The 25,589-nt window shown below is 42.1% G+C and overlaps 3 protein-coding genes across 18 annotated transcripts in view; all 3 read right to left on the bottom strand.

Annotated features, from left to right (window-relative positions):
• On the bottom strand, positions 1-1,519 carry LOC113134587 (acyl-coenzyme A thioesterase 1-like). Its single transcript, XM_026314035.2, has 2 exons — positions 998-1,519; positions 1-809 (listed from the first exon to the last, which is right to left on the bottom strand). Exons 1-2 carry the CDS (start codon positions 1,452-1,454, stop codon positions 13-15), a joined length of 1,254 nt encoding a protein of 417 aa, XP_026169820.1. The 5' UTR covers positions 1,455-1,519; the 3' UTR covers positions 1-12.
• Positions 1,520-5,942: 4,423 nt separating this feature from the next.
• On the bottom strand, positions 5,943-7,407 carry LOC113134626 (acyl-coenzyme A thioesterase 1-like). Its single transcript, XM_026314088.1, has 2 exons — positions 6,951-7,407; positions 5,943-6,751 (listed from the first exon to the last, which is right to left on the bottom strand). Exons 1-2 carry the CDS (start codon positions 7,405-7,407, stop codon positions 5,955-5,957), a joined length of 1,254 nt encoding a protein of 417 aa, XP_026169873.1. The 3' UTR covers positions 5,943-5,954.
• A 2,067-nt stretch (positions 7,408-9,474) lies between these two features.
• Positions 9,475-25,589, bottom strand: part of svilb (supervillin b) — a 45,480-nt gene continuing 29,365 nt past the window's right edge. For 13 of the 16 annotated variants that reach the window (XM_026313145.1, XM_026313144.2, XM_026313146.2 and 10 more), the window contains 24 exons: positions 24,764-24,893; positions 23,520-23,576; positions 22,444-22,521; positions 21,751-21,898; positions 21,207-21,302; positions 21,036-21,116; positions 20,756-20,933; positions 20,406-20,578; positions 19,965-20,120; positions 19,421-19,557; positions 18,809-18,956; positions 18,492-18,637; positions 17,670-17,845; positions 17,320-17,467; positions 16,705-16,984; positions 16,297-16,448; positions 15,930-16,035; positions 15,126-15,333; positions 14,869-15,002; positions 14,443-14,598; positions 14,147-14,290; positions 12,865-12,986; positions 12,554-12,709; positions 9,475-11,095 (listed from right to left, as the gene is read on the bottom strand). In XM_026313145.1, the coding sequence (XP_026168930.1) occupies positions 11,009-11,095; positions 12,554-12,709; positions 12,865-12,986; positions 14,147-14,290; positions 14,443-14,598; positions 14,869-15,002; positions 15,126-15,333; positions 15,930-16,035; positions 16,297-16,448; positions 16,705-16,984; positions 17,320-17,467; positions 17,670-17,845; positions 18,492-18,637; positions 18,809-18,956; positions 19,421-19,557; positions 19,965-20,120; positions 20,406-20,578; positions 20,756-20,933; positions 21,036-21,116; positions 21,207-21,302; positions 21,751-21,898; positions 22,444-22,521; positions 23,520-23,576; positions 24,764-24,893 (3,397 nt within the window). In that variant the 3' untranslated portion in view covers positions 9,475-11,008. Of the gene's footprint in view, positions 11,096-11,948; positions 11,971-12,553; positions 12,710-12,864; positions 12,987-14,146; positions 14,291-14,442; positions 14,599-14,868; positions 15,003-15,125; positions 15,334-15,929; positions 16,036-16,296; positions 16,449-16,704; positions 16,985-17,319; positions 17,468-17,669; positions 17,846-18,491; positions 18,638-18,808; positions 18,957-19,420; positions 19,558-19,964; positions 20,121-20,405; positions 20,579-20,755; positions 20,934-21,035; positions 21,117-21,206; positions 21,303-21,750; positions 21,899-22,443; positions 22,522-23,519; positions 23,577-24,763; positions 24,894-25,589 lie in introns of all 16 variants that reach the window. The other 3 variants (XM_026313140.1, XM_026313141.1, XM_026313138.1) reach the window with 3 other exon arrangements.

Here is a 25,589-nt window from a genome sequence, read left to right as displayed (position 1 = left end):
TCTTATTTGAATCTATAACTTGGGTTTAGTTTGTGCAGCGTCACAGCTCAGGTGAGTTCTGAAGAACTCCTGGATCTTTGACCACAGGTGGACTTCAGCTTCAGCATGGGCCCTGGCTTCACCCCCCCACAGGACTACATGGTGAACTAGCCTATGAAAGCTGGAGGCGCAGTATGGACTATAAGGTGGCTCTAGCAGGTGTCCAGCTCCAGGGTAACACAGAGTCTCAAAGTTCTCCTTCCCATGGCGCTTCAGTCTCTCCGCCATCTGGTCCATGTAAGCCTTGCTGTCCCAGTTAAGGTCGTCCTCTGAAGCCACAAAGAGGAAACGTCCCTTGGCTTGTTCAATGGGGACCAGGCTGTCCTTGTTCTCCTCTGCCAGGGGATCTCCAAGACCATACTTGATTATGCTAGCTCCTGATTCAGTGGTAATGAGCTTAGTGATGTCAGACCCTAAGGGTGAGATGATTTGATGATTCTGATAATAAAGAGGAACACTTACAACAGCATTGCAGCCATTAATGGACACTACAGCTTTAACACCTGATACAAACGCAGCAAGTGAAAGTGCGATATCACCTCCCTTTGATCGTGCCATTATGCCAACTCCTTTACTGCCCACTTTTGGTTGTTGCTGTAAAAAATCCACTGCTTCATTAAAATGGTCCAGATGTATCTGTTTGACATTGTCAGGGTGGTCAGTGTAAACTGGTACAGTCAGAACCACAAAGCCTTTGTTGGCCAGCAGACTGGCTCTTTTCTCAGACATTAAGGTGCAGAGATCCAACACTGCAGGAAATGGACCTTCTCCTGGATCATAAGACATATACAACACAGTAAATGTCTATAGAGAATCATAGGAAATATTAGCTCATTAAATAATGTGCATCCTTGAAATTCTGATGCAATGACACTAAACTGATACAACTACTACAAACAGTGATAATTACAGTACTGTATGTTGTACAGACTGTGGTGAAAAGTGTAGAATTATTTACCTGGGGGGGTAAACAGGACTCCCTGATAATTCCTCCCTTTGACAGGAACCCGGCTGACCCCGTTTCCAATCAGAAGCCTCTCATTGGTCACCTCTGCCAACATCCTGTCCTCCCTGTCCTCCTCATGCAGAGAGAACTTCACCACATGGGGATTTAGTGCACATGGTTTTTGGAACCTTTTGTGTAAGGCGTCTGCCTTCATCGACCACAGCAGACCCATGGGTTCAACCCCAACGTAGCTCCCACTGAGTGAGGGGTCTCTGAGCAGGTCTATCTCTCCGCTCCCATCAGCCCTGTAGGTGGCTGAGGAGCTGAACACCACTCCTTTCTCGTCCGTTGATCTGGCTCTCATGGTGACCACCTGCCTCGACCTCAGCCCCTCCACCTTCAGCTGAACAGGCTGGTCAAACAAACATCTGGCACTTGGCAGCAGCCTCAGTCTGACTTGGGAGGACATCTCTCCACAGACTGCAGATCCTCTCTTCACAGACTATAGATCCTCTCTCCACAGACTACAGATCCTTTCTCCACTGACTACAGATCCTCTCTTCACAGACTACAGATCCTCTCTTCACAGACTACAGATCCTCTCTCCACAGACTACAGATCCTCTTTTCACAGACTACAGAATGTCTTTTCACAGACTACAGATCCTCTCTCCACAGGCTACAGATCATCCCTTCACAGACTACAGATCCTCTCTTCACAGACTACAGATCCTCTCTTCACAGACTACAGATCCTCTTTTCACAGACTACAGATTCTCTCTCCACAGACTACAGATCCTCTCTCCACAGACTACAGATCCTCTCTCCACAGACTACAGATCCTCTCTCCACAGACCACAGATCCTCTCTCCACAGACTACAGATCCTCTCTTCACAGACTACAGATCCTCTCTTCAGACTTTGACTTTCCCTGTGGACGTACCAAAGTCAATAAGAAAGTTATAGTTTTTGTAAAATGTGATATAGGATACACATAATCAATGAATCAATTATGAGTTCAATAACTATATCAACACTAACACATTAGAAATAAACTCATACCAATAATTAACTAAACATCCCCATAAGTTTTTCTTTTATATTTTTTCATGTGAACTCATGTTTCATGTTTTACTGTCTTTGCAATGCTGTTGATGCATGTGTGTTATATGTTCAGTTCAAATCCATGTTTCAGACATACATCAGATACATATTTTAGCAACATTCATATGATACGATGCTCAGACTTTGTTTTCAGGATATAACCATTAACCAGGTTACTACTCAAATTATAAATATTTTCATTTGGATGTGCTGTGCACCCCATGACCTCATATTTGTTCCCCTTTTCTTTGTCTTCCTACATTATTAAAATGCTTTTAAATAAAAAGTTAGGAACAGGCTCATTTCTCTGTAAATACAAAGGAGTTAGTGTGTAATAAAGGGTGCAAATGGAGACAAGTCAGAAAAAAGACACTTGACTTACCTCCAGTAAAGCAGTTGTTGATCTGAGAGGAAAATGATCAGCTGGGTTTTAAAGTCCTCTGTTTGCTTCTCTGCTCCTCCTCTGATGATGCAGTCTACTAAGTATTTTGTCTGAACTCAACCTCAGAGACAGAACGTTCTGTCTGTGCTAACAAAAAAGATGTGTGAGGGTTCAGATGGATTATTATGTACCTCTGTCTCCACACCACTCCTTTCTCGTCCGTTGATCTGGCTCTCATGGTGACCACCTGCCTCGACCTCAGCCCCTCCACCTTCACCTGAACAGGCTGGTCAAACAAACATCTGGCACTCAGCAGCCTCAGTCTGACTTGGGAGGACATCTCTTCACAGGCTACAGGTCCTCTCTCCACAGACTACAGATCCTCTCTCCACAGACTACAGATCCTCTCTCCACAGACTTACCGATCCTCTCTTCACAGACTACAGATCCTCTCTCCACAGACTACCGATCCTCTCTTCAGAGACTACAGATCCTCTCTCCACAGACTACAGATCCTCTCTCCACAGACTTACAGATCCTCTCTTCACAGACTACAGATCCTCTCTCCACAGACTACAGATCCTCTCTGCACAGACTTACCGATCCTCTCTTCACAGACTACAGATCCTCTCTCCACAGACTACAGATCCTCTCTCCACAGACTTACTGATCCTCTCTTCACAGACTACAGATCCTCTCTCCACAGACTACAGATCCTCTCTCCACAGACTACAGATCCTCTCTCCACAGACTTACCGATCCTCTCTTCACAGACTACAGATCCTCTCTCCACAGACTACAGATCCTCTCTCCACAGACTTACCGATCCTCTCTTCACAGACTACAGATCCTCTCTCCACAGACTACAGATCCTCTCTCCACAGACTACAGATCCTCTCTCCACAGACTACAGATCCTCTCTCCACAGACTTACAGATCCTCTCTTCACAGACTACAGATTTTCTCTCCACAGACTACAGATCCCCTCTCCACAGACTTACCGATCCTCTCTTCACAGACTACAGATCCTCTCTCCACAGACTACAGATCCTCTCTCCACAGACTTACCGATCTTCTCTTCACAGACTACAGATCCTCTCTCTACAGACTACAGATCCTCTCTCCACAGACTTACAGATCCTCTCTTCACAGACTACAGATCCTCTCTCCACAGACTACAGATCCTCTCTCCACAGATTTACCGATCCTCTCTTCCCAGACTACAGATCCTCTCTCCACAGACTACAGATCCTCTCTTCACAGACTTACAGATCCTCTCTCCACAGACTACAGATCCTCTCTCCACAGACTACAGATCGTCTCTCCACAGACTACAGATCCTCTCTCCACAGACTACAGATCCTCTCTCGTGAACTTATAATGACATAATGTCATGTCTTCATCGATGGCCACCAGAATGAATTACGCACTAGTCTGAGAGTGCGGGAGATCCTGGGATGTCCAGAGCTTAATGAAGTGTGAACCTACTGCGTGACTCTATAACGCAGATTCTGAGCAACAAAGAGTTTATTTGTGGGGCATTGGATCGGTGGTGATTCTTGCTGTTGTGTGCGTTCAATCTTCTCCATTATATCCCTGGTTATTGGAGCTATGTTGACCAGTGATGGGAGAATTGGTTCAGGACTGGAATGGTCTGTTCACAGATCATGATGGTTTTCCCTTTATCAGTGATGTTAGAGGAGCTGCCACAAGGCTGTAGTTGCAAATGAAGCATCTGTAGAAATTGGCAAAACCTAGAAATCTTTGAAGTTCCTTGATGGTAGTGGGTTGACGCCAGTCTGTGACTGCTCTAACCTTAGACTTATCCATCTCAACACCTTGATGACTAATGTTATAACCCAGAAAGGACATCTTGTGGACGTGGAATTCACACTTCTCAGCCTTGATATAAAGTTGATTATCCTACAAATGAGAAAGCACTGTGTTCATTATTTTTGTCATGATCCTTTATGGCACCCTGGTTTAGACTCTTATTTTGAAGCCATTTCCTGTTCCCTTGTTTCCTTAACTCTGGCAGCTTGACTTGACTCATTATCCCACTCGTTGATTTCACCTCTGTTTCCCAGGTTCAGTTTTATAAGCCCCAGTCACTCTCTCCTCAGTCTCAGACTGTTGTATGTTATAACATCATGTGTTTTCCCTGGGATTATTTGCCTTTTCTCTAATTTCTTTGTGTACTGTCTTATCTCTGTCCTGTTTTGGTTCATTCTATCTTCAGTATTCTCTGCACCTGTGTCTCCCAAGTCCCCTGTTCACTTTAATACGTTTTAAACAAAGTCTACAACTATGGTTCTGTTGTAGATCTCTGTTTTAAACCATTTATGTATTTGGCTCTGATGCAGGTCATATCAACATGTTTACATGTCACTACATGAACCAAACCAAACAAGATTATCTGTAGTGGCTAAAACACTGAATCGTAATGAGGCAACTGTGTTGAAAATGATTCACTATTTCAAAGCATTTGACAGTCTAGAAGACATCTGTTGGCCAAATCCTTGATACTACATTTAAATCTGAGACTATGAGGAAGAAGTAGTCTAAGTACTACAGAGGACGCTCATAATGTGGTTTTATTCTGTGTAGCATGTGACTGACTAAATACACCTCACCCAGTTAATCAGCAGTGGGTTGGGCAGGCCGACTCCCTCATACATTAAAGTTTGTATTATGAAAACAGGATCTACGACTATGGTTTAGTTGTATATCTTCTATATATTCTTTATTTACATGTCACTACATGAACCAAACACTCAGTTCCAATCAGTCACAGACTATTATTGCACTTCTCCAAGAATAAACTGGTTGTTACTGACCTGATTCACCTTTCCTGGTATAAACACTGCTGGTTCCTTGTGGATGAAGCTCTGTGCAGCTGCAAATTTGGTCAAGCAGAATACCCTCACTACTATAATTTATAATTTGGTTTTATTCTGTGTAGCATGTGACTGACTAAATACACCTCACCCAGTTAATCAACAGTGGGTTGGGCAGGCCGACTCCCTTATTCAGACAGGACACACAAACACAGTTTCATGCACACGGAGAAAAGTTACATCAGGTCACTGCTGTTCTTATACACAAACATAGGTAGGCTATCTGTGATTACTGTTGCACAGAAAGAATGAAATATGAATAATCCAGAAATGGGTATTTATTTATGTATTAACCATAACATTTGATAGCAAAATATTAAGCATGTTTTTAATCAGAATCATATATATCATTTTACTCTGAAATGGCAAAAAGAGCAGGTTACTATATTTCAACAGTTTGCAATTCAAAATGAATTAACTTCTGATTGAGGAACATTTCTACTAGCTGAATGTTCATTAATGTGCACAAAACCAAATATTGAAAGTTCTACTCATTACAAAACAAACAAGCATAAACATGATCAACTATAGTTAATTAGCAGCCCTGAGACCTTGAGCTGTGATTATTTCTCTTATCTTATTTGCATCTATAACTTGGGTTTAGTTTGTGCAGCATCACAGCTCAGGTGAGTTTTGAAGAACTCCTGGATCTTAGACCACAGGTGGACTTCAGCTGCAGCATGGGCCCTGGCTTCACCCCCCCAAAGTACTACATGGCGAATAATCCTATGAAAGCTGGAGGCGCAGTATGGATTATAAGGTGGCTCTAGCAGGTGTCCAGCTCCGGGGTAACACAGAGTCTCAAAGTTCTCCTTCCCATGGCGCTTCAGTCTCTCCGCCATCTGGTCCATGTAAGCCTTGCTGTCCCAGTTAAGGTCGTCCTCTGAAGCCACAAAGAAGAAATGTCCCTTGGCTTGTTCAATGGGGACCAGGCTGTGCTTGTTCTCCTCTGCCAGGGGATTTTCAAGACCGTACTTGAGTATGCTAGCTCCAGATTCAGTGTGAATGATCTTGGTGATGTCAGACCTTAAGGGTGAGATGATTTGATGATTCTGATAATAAAGAGGAACACTTACAACAGCATTGCAGCTATTAATGGACACTACAGCTTTAACACCTGATACAAAAGCAGCAAGTGAAAGTGCGATATCACCTCCCTTTGATCGTGCCATTATGCCAACTCCTGTACTGCCCACTTTTGGTTGTTGTTGTAAAAAATCCACTGCTTCTTTAAAATGGTCCAGATGCATCTGTTTGACATTGTCAGGGTGGTCAATGTAAACTGGTACAGTCAGAACCACAAACCCTCTGTTGGCCAGCAGACTGGCTCTTTTCTCAGACATTAAGGTGCAGAGATCCAACACTGCAGGAAATGGACCTTCTTCTGGATCATAAGACATATACAACACAGTAAATGTCTATAGAGAATCATAGGAAATCTTAGCTCATTACATTGTATGAATTGTTGAATTTAATATTTTGATGTAATGACACTAAACTGTAACAACTACAAACACAGTCATAACTACAGCACTGCATGTTGTACAGACTGTGGTGAAAACATAAAGTACAGAACTATTTACCTGGGGGGGTAAACAGGACTCCCTGAAAATTCTTCCCTTTGACAGGAAGTCGGCTGACCCCGTTTCCAATCAGAAGCCTCTCATTGGTCACCTCTGCCAACATCCTGTCCTCCCTGTCCTCCTCATGCACAGAGAACTTCACCACATGGGGATTTAGTGCACATGGTTTTTGGAACCTTTTGTGTAAGGCGTCTGCCTTCATCGACCACAGCAGACCCATGGGTTCAACCCCAACATAGCTCCCACTGAGTGAGGGGTCTCTGAGCAGGTCTATCTTCCCGCTCCCATCAGCCCTGTAGGTGGCTGAGGAGCTGAACACCACTCCTTTCTCGTCCGTTGATCTGGCTCTCATGGTGACCACCTGCCTCGACCTCAGCCCCTCCACCTTCACCTGAACAGGCTGGTCAAACAAACATCTGGCACTCGGCAGCAGCCTCAGTCTGACTTGGGAGGACATCTTTCCACAGACTACAGATCCTCTCTCCACAGACTACAGATCCTCTCTTCACAGACTACAGATCCTCTCTCCACAGACTACAGATCCTCTCTCCACAGACTACAGATCCTCTCTTCACAGACTACAGATCCTCTCTTCACAGACTACAGATCCTCTCTTCACAGACTACAGATCCTCTCTTCACAGACTACAGATCCTCTCTTCACAGACTACAGATCCTCTCTTCACAGACTGCAGATCCTCTCTTGACAGACTACAGAGCCTCCCTCCACAGACTGCAGATTCTCTCTTCACAGACTACAGATCCTCTCTTCATATATCTAGAGTTTGATCTGTGACAGTAGCAATTTTAACACAACAGTCACACTTTGACAAAACAGAACAAAAATCAGTCAATGTCCATTTTAAACTGTTGAGCACACAGAGGACTAGAGAAAAACAAGAAACTAATTCCTAACTAATTCTGACCTTAACCATAAAACTAAGTTTCAAACAGTCCTATTAAATTCTGAGCATGTCCTTAAAATCACAGAAAAATTCATCCATGCAATGACATGTAGACATGTGCACACACAAACATGTTTGTTTTCAATCTTCATGGAGACTTTACAGTGACTTGCATTTTCTGGACCCTATCCCTATCTTTAACCATAGCCAGTACTAGTCTAACCCTAACCTTAATCTGTTTTTGTGCAGTTTTATCCACAGTTGCCCTCTCCCTCATCCTCTTTCCTCATTTCTCTGGATTTCTCTGAACATCCCCACCCAGAAGCTCCCTTTGGCTGGTTAACTATTGTTTAGTTAGGATATAATGCACAGTGTCCATTCACTCACATCCCATGAAGTTTATACATTACCTGCACTATTGCCTGTGACCCAGTATAAATTATTATTATTAATTAAATTATTGTTTTTAACATGTCTTTCCTGGTTGACTTTTTTTATATAATAAAAATGTGACTTACCTGATGATGAAAATGAATCTGGGTTGTGTTAGAACAAAGTACCAGAGGAACTGCTGTGGGAGGATTCATCTCTTAAACCTTTAATACAGGCTGAGACTCTCTCACAGAAGTTGCATCAGAGATTTTGAGTGAATATTGACAATATTTTCATGAGCCACTGGTTCTAGCATGTCAAAGTTTACATGTCACTGCAGCAGGTTGACCTGTGTCCATTGTGTGGGACAGTGGTGTGCTAATTTGACACCTGTCATATCAGGGCACTTTCAGAAACCAGTCTTCATAACATTAGTACAAATGTTTTTACCGTTTGACATATCAGTACCTCAACATTAAAGATTTTTGTTGCACAATTGTCTGTGGTCCTGACTCATTTCACTGCTCCATGGATCACTTTCATAGATAGCCAAGAGTCCAGAGTACATAAAAAAGCTAAAAAGGTCCAGTCAATAACGGTAAAACAACTCAGCAAATACACAGAACAAATTCTTTACAGACTCAGTTCAATGATAAGCTGAGGCCAGTATAAACCACAGTAGTGCTCATGGGGGGGTACTTTTTGATGAGAGCAGGTCATCTGCTAAGACAGACACACGTACACACAGTGGTGTCTTTTATACACTGACATATTGCATTTCCAACCTTCGTACTCTAAGTACAACCCTAACCCTAACACTAACCCTCTACCTTAACCCTCGACATGGATGACCCTAACCCGGCATAAAGGTTATTTAACCCCAAAACAAACCAGTACTCTAGTCTCAACCATGCAGTCACTTCATTTTGTACTTACCAATGGCAAAAGTATCAGGCAGCCTGAATGCAATGCATCTGCTCCTGGGTTGCCTTATCCCAAACAGCTTTGAATCACATAGAGCAGGGAGAGTTATTGAGATAGAACTACTCCACCTAACCTAACTGGTAATTCTATATCTGGTGCAGCAACCAGTTCTGTTGAACTGTACCAGTGGCACAGTTGTACCTGGTCTCTTCCAAAACCAGATGACCAAAGCCCATCTAGGCCCTGGTTTACTGGTGTTAAACAGGCCCATCGAAGTTAACCCTGTAAAGCCCAAGCCATTAAATAACTGACAGAAAATTCTAATTCTTTGAAACTGGAGCCTTTATTGGTCATTTTGAACAAAAAAAGAAAATCAAATATTAATTTCTGTACATGAGTTTCAATTTGTATCATATGTGATACAATGCAATTTTTTAGTAATTTTGAGGGCTCAAAAACTCATGTATCATATATCATACATTTGGCGTTATAGGGTTAAGTGGCTTAACTGGAAGCTTTCTACATCTGGTGGCATGGGTGTGCACTGAATTACAAGTGCTACTGCTACAGCAGCAGATTTGTTTCTCTTATTCATTAAGAATAAACACATTGCACATTTTGAACCTTTCCTGTCAGTCCCCTCATGGAACAGGTTTTGAATTATTTGTTCTCACTTAAGTCAACATTTAGTTGAGGCAACTCACCCTAAACTATGGACTTTGGCTAGAGACTGTAGATATAGCCTTATTTTCTTTACTGCTGCATTTTTAAAATCAGTAATGCTCAGAGCTAAAACTGATTCTTGATAAAAGGCTGAGATCAGTAAGAACATTTCGTATTTGCTTTTTCTTGTTTTCTATAGAAGTAAAATAAACATTTTTTGTTCTGAACTTGAGCAATCTGACGATGCATGTTTTCACTTTTAGTTAATTTTTTATAACTGTTTTTTGTTTGTGACAATTTATAAACGATACCAGAAAATAACCAGCTCTATCTTCCGGATGCTTCCCTGTGATTTTAAATCAGTGCTTTAATGTATGTAGCAAGAGTGATGGCTTAGGTTGAGCATCATTTTTGATTTATTCACTATGTCTTATATCACAAAGAAAGTCTTTAAAAATGCAGTCTAGAATTTCTGTATATAAACTGTACACAAAAAGCAAGGCACTATACATTCAGAATCATCACGCTGCTGTTTCTCTTCCTGGTAAAATCAAACCTTTAAAGTACGACTCTTCTCTCTGCTATCAGGAGCTCAGTAAGTCACAGTCACTTCAGCAGTTTAACATGGTCGAGCAATGAGTTACCTACATGGCCTGTCAGCATCCAGACACTGCTGACAAAAAAACAAACAAAAAAAAAACTGTCCTCACAACTTCTGATGCAACAGGATTTTTTACATAGATACAAAGTCACAAATGCATCTACACACACATTTACACAAATAAACATTACACATACTTCAACATTATATACAATCGCACACACATACATGAATACACAACCACAGCATGGCACTCTGACACCAAGCATCCTATTGTTCTCCTTCGTAAGTCCATGAGCAGCGACTTTAGTACTGGAAGGTGATACAAACACACCTGATGCACGGTATTTTCTGTTGAACTGTTGGGATGCTTCCATGTGATGACGAAGCTGAGAAGTAAAAACGACTATAAGCGGTCTCATCAATCATGTAGGTTTTCTTCCGATTCAGGTGCTTTTTTTGAGACTTTGAGTGTTTACGCCTAGTGTCCTCACAAGTCATAAATAACACTTGTTAATGTGACAGTTCCTGCATTGTCCATCTCAGCTGTCCACTCTTTCACCACTTCACATGCCATCTCCAATAAAAACTTGCTCAAAACAGTCCTTTGGCTTTCTTTAAGTTCACTTGCTTCCACCCTGGCAGACGTTCATATTCCTCTCTCTTCATTTCCAAAGCTTCCTGCAACAGAGAAACACACATGCAGCTCAACAATCAAAAAAAGATGCAGAGAATTTGACAGGGTCAAATATATTTATAAAAGGAAGGAACTGGTGCTCATGCCTCCGTGTTGTGCTCCGCAGACAGAGTTAGGCAGACTGCAGTGTAGCTGATGGTGACTCACAAGTGCATTTATCTGAACTGAGAGGAAAGAGCCTCGTGTGTGTGTGTGGGAGTGTGAAGAGTGGCAGCATCAGAGAAGTGATAGATGAGGGGGGCGTTTGTGAAGCTGCAGAATTAAATGTCTCAAACTGTATGAATTTGACAAAAGTTTTTAAACACCTAATTTACAACCCCAGTTGTTTATGCTACAGAAGTGAGGGTTGTATGGAAGCCCGTTGCTGCCAAGAGAGAAAGAAATATCAGGAAATAAAAAGAAATATGTCTCTGTAATTGACAATTACTTTATATATGTAAGAAACTTTCAAACCTACTAGTCTTATCAATCCAAGTGACATTTTTTCTCATTTTCTCCATAAAATGTTGCAAGAGAAGTAAAAGATTCACGTTAGAGAGTTTATTTTATAATATTTGATCTATTTTCTCCTAGCAGCAATAGCATCTAAACTTAGTTCTTTTTATGACTCTCTCTACTGTGTGAGGTTGGGCATGCTAAATTCGTTCACAGAGTAAACAGGTTGATATTTTTAGACCTACTACTGCAGCCAAGCACAAAACCTTGCCCCCATCCAGCACCACACTTCAGAGAAAGGAGGTTTTTTTTATCCACAAAAAGAAAAAAACACTGTGCCGATGTGCTTGAGAGAAGAACAGGCTGACTACGCTGCTGAATCACAGGAGAGGCTCTTCTTACCTGAACCCACCTACAACTTGGTCTGCAAAGTGAGAGTTAGATGGAATTAGGATGAATGATGAATGAGGTGTTGTATATAAGACAAATTAAAAATCTGTAAAATCCAACTTAACCATAAGGTGGATTTCTTACAGTGTTATAACTGAATGTTGGAGTTTAATGGCTCCTATAAAAACACTGATGTTTGTTCTTTAACTTAAGAAAAGCTTCTGGAAATATCTTGAATAAAATTAAGCAGGCACAGAAATGCAGAAACTATGAACAAAACAATCAACTCTCCTTCCCTGGAAGCCGACGGATCATTCTATAGTCATAGAGTCGGTAAAGTAAATGTTCAGAATTCAGTTTTATTGAATTGACTGTGACTTTGCAAGTACAGTACAGTACAGTGATTTAATTTTATACAATCAAGTTGATTTTAACTTAAATGTTTCAACAAGTTATAGTTTAAAAGCTGTAGTAACTAAAATAATTATCAATCTTTAACTGTTAATTATTTTTGGCTGCCAATTTCCAGTGAGAATTTTATACAGTGTCATTTGTCAATGAGAAAGGCTCAGTATTTAAATGGCCTCCTGAAATGATCAGTAATGCAGCTTACTGACCTCAAAGTCCTGGTCAGACAGGTAGATCTCCAGGCGGAGAGGGTCGACTCCCTCCGGGAGCGGCCGGGCCTGCAGCTGGGCCAGAGGGAAGATGTTCTGACAGAGCCGGGCTAAGACGTCCTCCACCAGGATGATCTGGTTACACACCTCTGCCTCCTGCAGCCACAAGAAAGAACATGGCAGTCCAAAAGTAGGCGTGTGGACAATTAGTGCGTAAGAGAAAAATCGCAGTGCAAAGAAAGAGGGTGTAGGTGTATATGTGTGGTGCTGTATACACAGTGTCTTTCTAAGTGTGAGCGTGCTTTGGTGACCTTCTCTGTGATCTCAGCCACATCCTCTCTGTGCTCCCAGCTGGGAAACATGTTGGTGAAGGTGAGCGGCTCCAGACCGGCGTGGATCAGATACGACTTCTGAGGCTTCTTCTCGTTTTTCTCTGCAAGAAAACATTGGCACAATAATTCTGATATCAAGTTAAGAAAAGTTCACCGGGTTTGATTAAAATCACAGCACACTGTGCAGCACAATATCCTTTCCTCTCCCAGCTGAATAATAAATCCATGCCGCAGCCAGAGTCCTGACAGGAACTAGCAAGAGAGATCATATTTCTCCTATATTGGCTTCTCTTCATTGGCTCCCTGTAAAATATAGAATAGAATTTAAAATCCTTCTTCTCACATACAAATCCCTTCATAATCAAGCTCCTTCATACCTTAAAGACCTCATAGTACCATATTATCCCAATAGACCACTTCGCTCTCAGAGTGCAGGCCTACTTGTGGTTCCCAGAGTTCTCAAAAGCAGAATGGGAGGCAGAGCCTTTAGCTATCAAGCTCCTCTCCTGTGGAACCAGCTCTCAGCCTGGGTTCAGGAGGCAGACACTCTCTGTACTTTTAAGGCTAGACTTAAAACCTTCCTCTTTGACAAAGCATATAGTTAGGGCTGGCTTCAGGCAACCCTGAACCATCCCTTAGTTAGTTATGCTGCTATAGGCCTAGACTGCCCGAGGACCATCGGTGCACTGAGCTCCCCTACCCTAACCCCCCCCCTTCTCTCCCACCTCATGTATATTCCACCATTGAATGTTACTAACCTTGTGCTCTCTCTCCCCTAGTTTGTGCTCTCTCCCTCCCTCTCTCTCTCTCTCTCTCTCTGTACCTTCTGCAGGTGTCCCTGGTCCTGGAGCTGTTTATCGCTGATGTGCAGTTACTGGTCCCACCAACTTGCAGTGTCTATTTGTTGTTTATTGTTGCTGTTCTTTTCTCTCTGCTCTATCCACTCACCCCAACCGGTCGAGGCAGATGGCCGCCCAGACTGAGCCCGGTTCTGCTGGAGGCTTTGTCTTCCCTTAAAGGGAGTTTTTCCTCTCCACTGTCGCCAAGTGCTTGCTCATAAGGAAATTGTTGGGTTTTTAGTTTTAGTTTTTGTAAAGTGCCTTGAGATGATTTGTATTGTGATTTGGCGCTATACAAATAAAATTGAATTGAATTGAATTGAATAAGATCTAAATCCATCCATGAATTTCGGGGGTTTACTGTATTTAAAACAGCAATCACCTGCCATTCACTGAATAATTTCTCCATCACCTTGTCTTACCTTTGCAGTACTGCAGCACGGTCTCCATTGCACACTTTCTGTCTGAATCCCAGCGGATACGGGCTGAGCCGGTGCACTCGCTGTCCTGAGGCCACCAGCCCTGCCAGAGGTAAACCTCATGGAAGTTATCCACCAGAAACAACGCTGTGGACAAGAGAGAAGAGTTCTACTTTGAATATAAAATAATGTACCTTGGTGTATGTACAATAAAAATCTTTTAAGTGTGAAACCTGCATACTAGCAACTCGTTTTTATTTTGTGTACGTTTTGAGTGTGCACTAATGTGGAGCCCTCACCAGGTTGTGGTACATTGTAAAGATCTTCCTGCAGGAAAGGCAGAGAGCTGACTAAATCTGGAGCTCTGGACAGGTGGAAGAACTCAGTTGCCACAAAATCTCCAGATGTGCTGCTCAGCTGGAAGAGCCGGGGAGTGAAGTTGAATTTTCCTGGATCTGTGAAGAAATTCAGAAATGAACATGTTCACATTTACCTATAACTGTAGCACTTGGGTCCAGAACTGGTTATGACACCGTAAGATGTTTTAAAACACCCACTGGGTGTCTTAATCATATTGACCTAAATCAGACTGTGTTAACTTAAGATACTACTGTACTGTAGAGCATAGTCCTACTTATATCTTTAAGTAAACATTAAATAATGAGATGCATTTGAGAATTTTGGCAGGTATTTTGTAACTTAGAGGACTGTGTCATGTACTGTACCTTGCAACATGCAGTCATAGGCCTTCCTGTCTTTTCTCCCCAAGGCCTCCCAGAAGCCCGGAGGCTCCACTCCCTCATCACACTCATGGATTGTCACCTTACTGCTGCTGTGCAGACCTGCTTCCAAAGGACACCTGAAAACAACAAAACAAGTCAATTCGCTATATGTGGCACTATGCATCATGTTTGGTGATTCATGCTGACCACAAAAGTCACAGTTCCCACTGTGACTACATCTCCCGCCTTATAAAACTCACTGCTCTTTGATCTTGAGTGCGGCCGTGTTGCCCACGCTGCGAGTGTGCAGCTGTGTCTTGCAGCCGTGCCACAGGTAGATGATGGCGTTGTTGATGTTGAGCAGGATCATGGAGGCTCTGGAGCGCAAGCTGCTGCAGTGGCACGCCACCTCCAGCAGGTGGCCCTCCACCGGCACCTCACCCCGAACACAGTACAGACGCCACTCACCTGGACAGGCGCAGGATGAACAATAACATTGAATGAATGTGGTTCATTCATCATATATCATGTGTATGTTTGCATTTTTTCTCGTGCTCACAGAAACCCTGTAAAATAAAGTTTAAAAAAATAAAATAAAACAAAACACACAACCAAACTGAAACTATCTTACTACAATGTGTAAAAACAGTGGCCCATTATGTCTTTTACCTTAATGCCAAAAACCTTTGTAAGAATAAGCAACATTTTAGTCAAATTATGAAGGTATTATTTTGGAAATTATCTCGTATATTCTAATATCAAACTCCAAGGTTTATGCAAAATGCACCAAATGAATATTTTGCAGCAGAATTATTGCCACAGGTGAAATATTGGTCACAAAGTGCAGTGATGACGAAGGACAATTATTTCATTTGCTTAAGTTTCATGATGGCCTCTTTGTGTGCCTGTACATTCACACTGGGTGAAGCAGGAAAAGTAAGATATGGTTTTCAGACCCTATTCATTAAAACAAATCAGTCTGTCTAGTTTAGTCCTTTTCCTTGCTTGGAAGTGAGGAATTCATTTCTAGCCAGTAGAGAAAGAGAAAAAGTGAAAATGATTACTCTGAGTGTTCTCCTCCTCCTCCTCTCTTTTGCCAGCATGAATAATCATCCCCCCATTGAAGCACTGCAGGAAACATGGAGGCTCCTTCCCCTGCTGCACCTGAACCTGTGACACACAAACACATGATTTACTGTCCACTTACCCTCAGAATGGGCACATTAATATTACTGGGAAAGTTAACTCAGAAGATTAGTGAAAAGTTGTTGCACAACACTGAAATGGCTGATGTTGTGATTATTATTGTTCATTGTTATTAATATTATTATTATTGTTTCAAAAACAAGACTTTATTAAGATTAAGATTAAGATTAAGTAAGATTTTACACATATTTGAGATTCAGACTTTCTGTTTTGATCAGCCTGTACCTGTGCCCCTCGCTCCTCGTCCAGCTCCACTGTCATCAGCGCAGACGTTCCCTTCTCGCTGACGGTGGAGTGGCGGCCCTGCCAGAAGAAGTAGCAGCATTTCTCCTTCCCTGGTCCAGTGCTCCTCGCCTCAGGGTTCTGCCTACGACCCACTGAAGCACACATGCACAACAAACAAACATTTTCAATGCTGTAATAATGTTCTTATTGCAGCAGAATTATTACTATAGTTGCTAATCTACCAGGGTATTGTTTTTGAATTTATGTTACTTCTTGTCTAAGGTCACTTGACTTTGGACGTTACATAGTAGTTTAGTTTTGGTATGAATGCAGCTGCTGTGATGTTTCTGCTTTGTAGAGATTTTAATTTGCATCGACACATAAACACTGGAGTCCACAGTGACTGACCTGATGTGCTGATCATGTACTTCCACTTGACCACATAGGCGTCTCCCTCATGGAACTGGCCAATGCTCTGACGTGGGAGGCGGCTGTAGTCGAACTCCAGGATGTGCCAGACATCCACTGACACCGTGCCGATCTCCTGAGTCCTCATGTGGTCCTCGGTCTCCACCAGACCATAGCCACGCCCCACGTTTACCCCCTCCAAAATGGTGGAAATGGACGACTGCAATACGGGCAGCATCAAGGTAGCATCATAAGGCCGGCACCCTCTTCCTGGGGCCTCCTGGGAGAAAGCGGCAAAGACCAGTGGTAGAAATTATGAATAATGAAATAAAAAGATGTGATAGGAAGAATAAGGAACCTCTCGATGCTTCACTATGATGCTTTGTTAAGCCTCTACCCAAAGGAATATGCTCTCTTTTTCCCTGTGCTCTTATTCTTGTTTCAGTCTCAGTGCCCAGTGACAAACTGATCTTGGCACCATTAACTGAGATTTTGTGTGAGTCCAATAAATAAGCAGATGGGACAGCAGAGGAAACATATGGAGAGTCTTTGATCTGTGTGAGCTCTGATGTAATTAACATCTTTATCCTCATACAACAAGCACTGAATTTGCACCTTCTGCTCAGGTATGAGCTCGCCGCCTTCCTTTGGTGTGGGCGACTTTGCTTCAGTCCAGTCCAAGAACTTCTCCTTGAACAAGATTGTCTCATTGTGCTCTGTCAGTCTGCCAAATATTGCCCAGTCAGGACGGCCCTGGCCCTTTCTACAGACACACAGACACAAGGAAAGATGGAAATATTATTTCATTTAACAGTAAGACCGTGCTTAATAAATTATTTGGTGTTGTGAAGCTCAGTTCAATTTAAATTAATTCCTTCAGGGAAATAAATGTACATTCTTTATATTTATATCATTTAACACCATCACCGGTCAGATCACAGAAAATCAATTGCTTGTATTCTCACTTGGGTATGAGTGTGTTGCAGCCTCCGGGGTCCAGAGGGTTGATGTCACAGCAGGTGTAGTCAAATGTGCCGTTCCAGAGGTGCTTGGCGAGCTGGAAGGCCACCTTCCTCTGAGCCAGGACCACCTCTTTGCCGTGCCACACGTAGACCTCGCTACCAAAGTCAAACACCAACACCTGCAGCACACACAGCACAGCAAAAACAATGGACACAATATATTGCACAGCTGTTTTATTTTTAATAAAAATCACACAAACTGGTAACCGATATGCATATTTTCTCTCTGTGCTTGAGCGTATGCACAGGATTTAAATTCAAAGCAATGTACAATAGAAAATATACATAATAATGAAAGACAAAATCATAATTTGCACAACAGAGTGAATAGAGCAGCAGTTAATATAATTCAATAATGTATACAGGGCTCCCTGGTCATAGCCCCTATATAGTTAACACATTTCATTTTGCAGCAGCAGCTGTGCATCGATGGATGTAGGAGATGCTCGCCAAAGCACCTGTTGTTGCTAAGCAACATATTAAAACCAGTGTGCAGAACAGGCAGCTTCTAAAAAATATTTTAATATTCAAATCTGGGTGGATTAGATATAAAATCCATCAGATGCTCTAGTGTATATTTTGTTACATATTAGGAAACAGTGCATGTGTTGATGCTGCAATGCATTATGGTCAAATGGGGTGCTGTCACCAGAAAAATGATTCTTCTCCGAGTAGAATGAGCTAAAGTGTAACTACAAGCAGATCTGATCATTGCTGATGAAAACATGTCTTGGGTGGACACATAACACATGCAGGTTCACTGACCTCTTTGGACGTCAGCAGAGAGCTGCGAGGAACCTTCCCCCACTCATCGTCATCAGGAACCAGTTTGTCATCCTGCAGCCTGAAAATACAGTTGGTTTCCACGATGGCATTTTCGAACTCCTCATCCTCCTCTGGTGGCCCCGCCGCTATGGCACAAACATATATCCCATTTATCAGCGTATTGTCAGCAGGCAGGCATCCTCTCATTTTTAACAGAATAGCTATGCTCAAATTTTAATACAAACTAAAAGTTCTGCAAACAATTCGGAGAGCAACAAACTTAGCTATTCTGTGAGTGTTGAGAGTTCAGTTCTTACCTTGGTACGCCATCTGGCCTCCAAGGATTGCCCAGAACTGCTGGGTATCTGGACCCTGTGGGGTGACTCCTTCCTCAATGGTCAGTACCTGGTTTGCTCTGCAGCCCATGTCCTTCTTTGTCTGGATGAATGTAGCCAAATCTATCGCCTGTACACAAGAAATACCTTAATGCTAATACAGAGAGTGAGTAGTCAGTGTCTCATACCCTTGTACTCATCTTTTCTTGATTAATCTGAGACTGGCTAACTGAGTACCACTTAGCTGGTCAGATATGAAAGACAGAACAAGTTGTGAAGAGACTTTGAATGTTGTTGAGCTGTTTGTGAATAAAATTATAATAAAATGAGTAAACAGCACTGAACCACCAAAACAAATGTTTATTAAAAAGTGTCTAGACAGGTCTCCTCTGGGAAAATGGAGGAGCTTTAGACTTGAAGCATTTGTTTGATGGAAAGCACAGATGGGCCAGTGTGTGCACACAATCTAAATGAAAGGCAGAATCATCAATGAACAGTCTTTGTTCAGATGCCAATGGCCTTGATGTTCTTCATTTCAAACAAAAAACCCTTTAAATCAGGCACAGCCTGTTTTAATACAGGTACAGATCTCACCTTTGCCTTCTCTATGACGTTTGAGAACTCTCCGATCCAGACGAAGCAGTGCTCTGGGGTGACCAACAGAAAACAGTCTCCACTGTTCAGTGAAGACGCTCTCGGCTCTACTAACCTGGTCTGCACGTGGCGACGGCCTGGAGAGAAGAACGTCAGCTTTGTTAATCTGCTAAGGTCCTACTTTCTGTTCCCTCAGAGCATTTTTTTAAAAAATGTAGACAGAAGGTACTTCACAGTTTGACATGACTGTCCTAATAACTATAAAATGAACTACAGCAGCTCCCACTTCCACAAATTATCATGCCAGAGCTAGTTTATCTGTCAATCCCTGCAAAAACTAAGGTGTGAAAACAACAATGTGTTTTCTTGAACGATGATGGCAGGGCTTCCACCCAAACAGAGCTGGGATAGGCTCCAGCAGATCCCCGTGACCCTGGTTAAGGAATAAGTGGGTATAGATGATGGATGGATGGATAATGGCAGGGATCATGTAGAAAAAGTGATCACATTATACAGCTGAGCACAGTCCGAAAGGGGCTTTTACCTTTGATTTGCATCAGCATGATGTTTTTGTATGGGACAGCGCTGTTGTTGGACATCTGCTCTGAGACGTTGACGCTGCGCAGACTCACACTGCTGAAGTTTTCTTTACTGGCCAGACCAGCCAGAGCGGCTTCAGAGTACTCTGAGCTTTTACTCACTGCAGTGACAGAGACATACCTTACAAAATCATGAACCTACAATCAGGGTAGAAAATACAGTAAGAGCTTCATTACACTGTAGTAGTAAACTCTGCTACTGCCATTGAAGTGGGTCATACAAGGCTCAATTCCAATTAGTACTGTTTATACACAGATACAGCATGGAGATACAAACATGACAGAAATGTTAGTGCTGTAATTACTCCTCTGCAGCATGTTTCTGTTTCTGTCTCAGACACACACACACATCGTACGTGAACACACGGTGTCGTCTTTGAACTCACTCTTCTCAGTCGTCATTCTCTTGCTCTCCAGCTGGGCCACGTTCAGTCTCTGCTCCGTGTACTCGTGTCTGATGTCCTCCCTGGCTGCCAGCATCTTCAGAGGGTTTCTGGATGCTGGGACATTCCTGGACGGACGCACTGACCGCTTGTGCTGCACCATAGCTGAAGTCAGCCTGGTGTATGGAGGGAATGGAAAAAGTGATGGAAATGGCTTCATGAGTAATTGAAAAGCTTAACTGCTTAATTAAAACTCTAAAAACACTAGGTGCTGTTATGAGCAGTGGGTAAATCTATCATGAGTCAAGATGTGCCATGAAACCCTCCATTATAAAGACGCTCAATTTTCTTACTTGGGACCCTGAGAACCAAAGATGGTGTCAAAGTCCTCGTTGATCTCGATCCTGGTGGGTATGCGTGGAAATTCAGCAACTCGTCTGTAAAACTTGGAGAAGATCTCGTCATCCAGTTTCATCACTTCCTTCACTGCCTTCTCTGTTACTGTTATGGTGGTTTCCTGCAGACCTGCAACTGAACAACAAAGAAAAACATAAACAAGACAAGATCAGACCATAATGCAGTGAAGAAAAGGAAAACAGGTCAAGAAATTCAGGAAAGGAATTAAAAACCAACCTTTGCTATTCAGACGTCCCAAAAAGCTCTCCAATTTCTCCAGTTTCTTGTCTGATTCCATGTCAGGCCTGGCCTCAATTTCTGTGGATAAACCCACACAACACTGACATAAAACTCTCTTTAACCAACTAAAAACACATAATTTGGCCTGTTCCAGGACCCACGTCTCACCCTCTTGTGGTTTGCTGACAGCAGGTGTGCTGCTCTTGAGTTTGGTGGAAACTGGTGACAGGATGGGACTGATAACTGAGGAGGAGGCTGCCAGGCCTGCAGACACAGATGCCAAAATTTACACGAGGTCAAAAAAACATCAGACTCTTTGGAAAGACTTTGAACTTCCTGTTAGTCCAGGATGTTTTACAGTAATCAAAACAAGTTTTTGAAAACATGATTTTCTAAAATTCCCAGCAATGTCAAAAAAAGAAAATCATCAAACCTCCTACATTTCACAACAAAAACAAGTATATTTTGGTAAAAACTATGCGACGGCTCACAATCACACATTTCTCAGTATTTTTATTAACAAATGAACAGAGCTATATTTTAAATAAGCTAAGATAAGTTTACACAGCACAAAAAGGATTTTTGGTTGCAGCTCATTGTCTGATTCACTCTGCTGGGGTGTATTTTTACAAATAAAATGTACCCAGTGGCATTTATAAATGGCATACAACTCAGTGAGCATTGACATATAACAGCTAGTTTGTGCACTGACCTTTCTTGACCATGCGGGCAGCTACTGTGTATTGGGTGGAGTCATTGGCTGCTCCTTTGCCTTTTGTCCTCCAGGCATCCTCACGAGTCGAAATCATCTGTTTCCTCTCCTCAATGGTCATCTGGGCATCGATCTTCTCTCCAGTCTTCTGCACAGAGGAGAGGAAATCAGACATGTTATCAGGGAATAAGAAGTTAAAGTGCTAAATGTTTGAATAAACTGCAGGATGACACTGTAGGCTTCATTTTCAGCCACGTTGGAGACGTTTTTGCTTAAAGAGCTGCATCAAAACAAACAATAAGATCGTGGAGCCAAAGCAGAAGCTTTTGAACATCACTGCATCTATTAAACAACACTACCAGAACTACATGACTTCTCATTCAGCTTCACTCTAACTTCATGTGACTCCACCGCTCCCATAGAGCAATTCTCCATGCATCAATCCAAGCAGATATAAAACGATTTGATGCATTCAAGCGTGCTAAGTGCATGTCCTTTCTAGACTATATAGTCTACACTACTCCATAGTAGAAGTGATCGCTGTACCCTGATTTGTGCTCATACTGTCCAAACCAAATCAGTCTCAACAATTCAAGAAACAGCAAGAACGCACCCATCCCCTACAAACCAAGCAAGAATGATAAGACTCCAGCGCATGCAGCCCATTCAGGTGTGCCAGGTGCATGTTCTTACCTGACTGTGATGCTCAATATACTGACACTTTTGGCCAAGGGAGATAGGAGGAGAAAAGGTGGAAGAGAACACAGGTTCCTGTAAGATGTAGAGGAGGATGGATATGTGGAAGAAGGATAAGGATGAAACGGAAGGAAAAACAAGGAACATTCAGATAAGGACGAGGGATGGATGCAAAGGAGAGAGGGACAGAAACTGGGAAAGCACCATGTCTGAGTGTTAAACTACTCCCTGTCCTTCAACTTCAAAAGCTAATGCAAAAACTTTGCCCACAAACATTTTTGTGAAATTAATAATAAATTAACTTTATCATTAATTTCATTGTTTTAAAACACACATGCAGAACATACATATGATTTTCAGTGTATCTTTAAGAGATTTAATAAAAAATAATTTGTGGCCCCTAGAGTGTAAACTTGTAATGTTAGTAATAAAGCAGCAAATTACAAAAGCCACTTCCTCTGGCATTTAGCCTGCAGCAGAAAGACAACATAAACTTTAAAGGTGCATTAAGTAATAGCAGGTTTATGGTTTGTGACTATTTTCATGGCTCTTCATCATAGGTCAGTGGTCCCATCTCTCCACAAGCTGTGAGCATTTCAATGAAGCTTCATGACACCACATGAGATGAGCAGAGAGAAAACATGTTTTTTCAACAACTATATCATAATAGAGTAGCGACGCAGTGAACTGGCAGGAAGCCTGTAATGTTTAATGGACTTCCTTGCCCCTAAATATTGGGCAAAAAAAGGTTGGTAGTCAATGATGGTGCAAAGTCTGGAGAGTTTCAAGATATTTATCTTGATGTTGAACCAGATTCAGGCTCAACTACCTCTAGACAGCTTTAGTTTGATGTAGATGGATTACTTAATGCCCCTTTAAAGATGACGCAGCAGAAGTTCAGAAAGCTAAGCCCCAGCAGCTACCAGGGAGCATTACAGAGGGTCAGTAAGGTGCACCCAAGAAAACAAAGAGCAACCTCGCACAGCACCCACACAAAGCTGTAACTGGACTCCACAAGTCCCCCACAAGGCTGACTGGTTTCGTGTTGATGTGCGGCTGCCAGCGGGTCTTACCCACAGCTGCTCAGACACAGACACAGCAGAGGGGTCTTGAACGGCTACCCCTTCTTCCTGAGGGGTTAAAAACAGGGGAAGTGTGTGGTCAGATGGAGGAGGGGGGCAGCCATTGTTTCTTTAATAGGTTTGGGGGTGAGCCTGCCTGGAGGATTACAATCCAGGGTTTGGGCAGGCAGCTTCACCCTGCAGAATACTAATGTGAAATAAAAGACCTGTAGGAAAAAAGCTTTAAATCCTGAAATCAGAGGTTCTTTGAGCTCATAAATGTAACTCTATTTACTGTTTAAACCAATAGAGATGCATTTAAATACATAGTACAAGAGATTGTTGAACATTGCCTTCTGTCAAACAAGCTTTCAAGTGTTGAGGTTTAAGTGAAATTTAGCCTGATGTCTATCCACATCTGAGAGACTATATCCCCAATACTCCTCTAGAGGCCACTCATTCCACTATTCCCCTGTGCCCCTTATGTTTTTTTGTGATTATAGTCTATGCTGCGTTGAGATGGATGACTGCGCTCAAACAACAGATGGGCTAATAAGGGAAAGTGAAAGGAGCACTTAGCTAAAAGAGTGGGAGCTGGCATGGAGGATGAAATGTGTCACTGGTGATTGTTAATATCCCATAATATGTGGAATATCTTTAAGAAATATCTGCATTTTTTTATTCAGGGACATACACACATAACACAAGATCACAGTAAGATCACAACACAGTCCTAGTTGTACTCCAGGAACTACAGGACTATAGGAAAAGTCCAATTTGACTAAATGATGTAATTATTAAGGCGTCAAAGGAAATATTAGAAATTATAACCTGGAAACTGTCTTGCAATCATCTACTTCTGGTTACATTGGAGGTGTATTCATGAGTGAACAGTTCTGTTTACAGTGAATGGGACAGCAACAATGCAACTTTATTGAGAAGTCTTTCAAAAAGATGTTCACAGTTAATCTGTTGACATTTAATTTTACTGTTGGAAACTGTTTGTAGCTGTCACTGTAAGTGAAGTTATCCAGGTAAAAGAACATACTCTACATTGTATGTTTGCATACACAAGCCATTATGTGCTTGTTATAAAGCCCTGCTTTGTTAGAAGATACAACAAAGTAGAGACTGCAGAATGATGCTAATGTTACTAAACTGTGTTTCTGGATGAATATGTTTGTAGTTACAGTGAATGTGAATATGAACGTGTGTGTTATTAACACACACACACACACACTCATGTAGAGACTGACCTTCTTATGGCAGGTCTGCTCTGTCTCCCACTGAGCCTGCTGCTCAGTGGATGCCACTTTAACCACTTCCTGTTTCTTGTTGATCCGGTTCTTCCAGTCCTCCTCACCACTCTTCTTCAGCAGCGCCACTCTGACAGACAAAAATCTATTTTAATGAGGGTCACAGTGGTGCAGTTGGTGCAGTGGTTAGCGCTACTGTTGCACAGAAAAGGGCTGGGGCTAGGTTTGGGCCTGGGGCATTTCCTCCAACCCTCAATAAGACAAGGTATAAATAATAGACGTATGGACAACAGGCAATTAAACTGATTTGATCTTATAACACATCATCTTTTTCATGATAGCTTGTTTGAAATTCTCCACCATAATCATGTTTTTGTTGTAAGTAAAATCTCAACAACCAAGTCTGTTTTTTGCTGAAAAAAACAAAGTAAACATAAAGTGTTCCTTTAACCATCGCTGATCACACAGTGTGATCAAATCACATCACCAGCTGCAGGTGGTGCAGCGTAAAAACAAAGCTACATTGAGCTTCGCTGTTAACTTGTGTCAAAAGTGCTGGCATGAAATTTAATGCCAGTTTTTATGTGGTGTTGTTAGACCAGCAATTGTTTGTTAACATGAAATATAAAGGTAACATTAACGCCTGGTAAAGCTGCAGGCAGTATTCAACTTTAATTCCATTCACAAATCTAAGATCCATTTAGAGGTCGGCCCTCTTACAAGGTGAAAACTGAGGCCAGGCACCAACAAAGACTTTTTGCTGGCTGGTTCAAAAGTCAGTGTCACATAAATGTGCAGTCCCTGCCCTTGTTGCAGTATATTGGTT

The sequence above is a fragment of the Mastacembelus armatus genome, chromosome 17 (assembly GCF_900324485.2).
Source record: "Mastacembelus armatus chromosome 17, fMasArm1.2, whole genome shotgun sequence".
NCBI lineage: Eukaryota > Metazoa > Chordata > Actinopteri > Synbranchiformes > Mastacembelidae > Mastacembelus > Mastacembelus armatus.
Note: the sequence above shows the minus strand (reverse complement) of the source record. Positions and strands in the feature narration are given on the sequence as shown.

Bases quoted from the DNA above. Each gene is read 5' to 3' on its own strand.
- LOC113134587 (XM_026314035.2), bottom strand. From the start codon at position 1,454: ATGTCCTCCCAAGTCAGACTGAGGCTGCTGCCAAGTGCCAGATGTTTG. The intron at 810-997 runs GTAAATAATTCT...CTTATGATCCAG, and splicing joins AGTCCTGTTTACCCCCCCAG to GAGAAGGTCCATTTCCTGCA.
- LOC113134626 (XM_026314088.1), bottom strand. From the start codon at position 7,407: ATGTCCTCCCAAGTCAGACTGAGGCTGCTGCCGAGTGCCAGATGTTTG. The intron at 6,752-6,950 runs GTAAATAGTTCT...CTTATGATCCAG, and splicing joins AGTCCTGTTTACCCCCCCAG to AAGAAGGTCCATTTCCTGCA.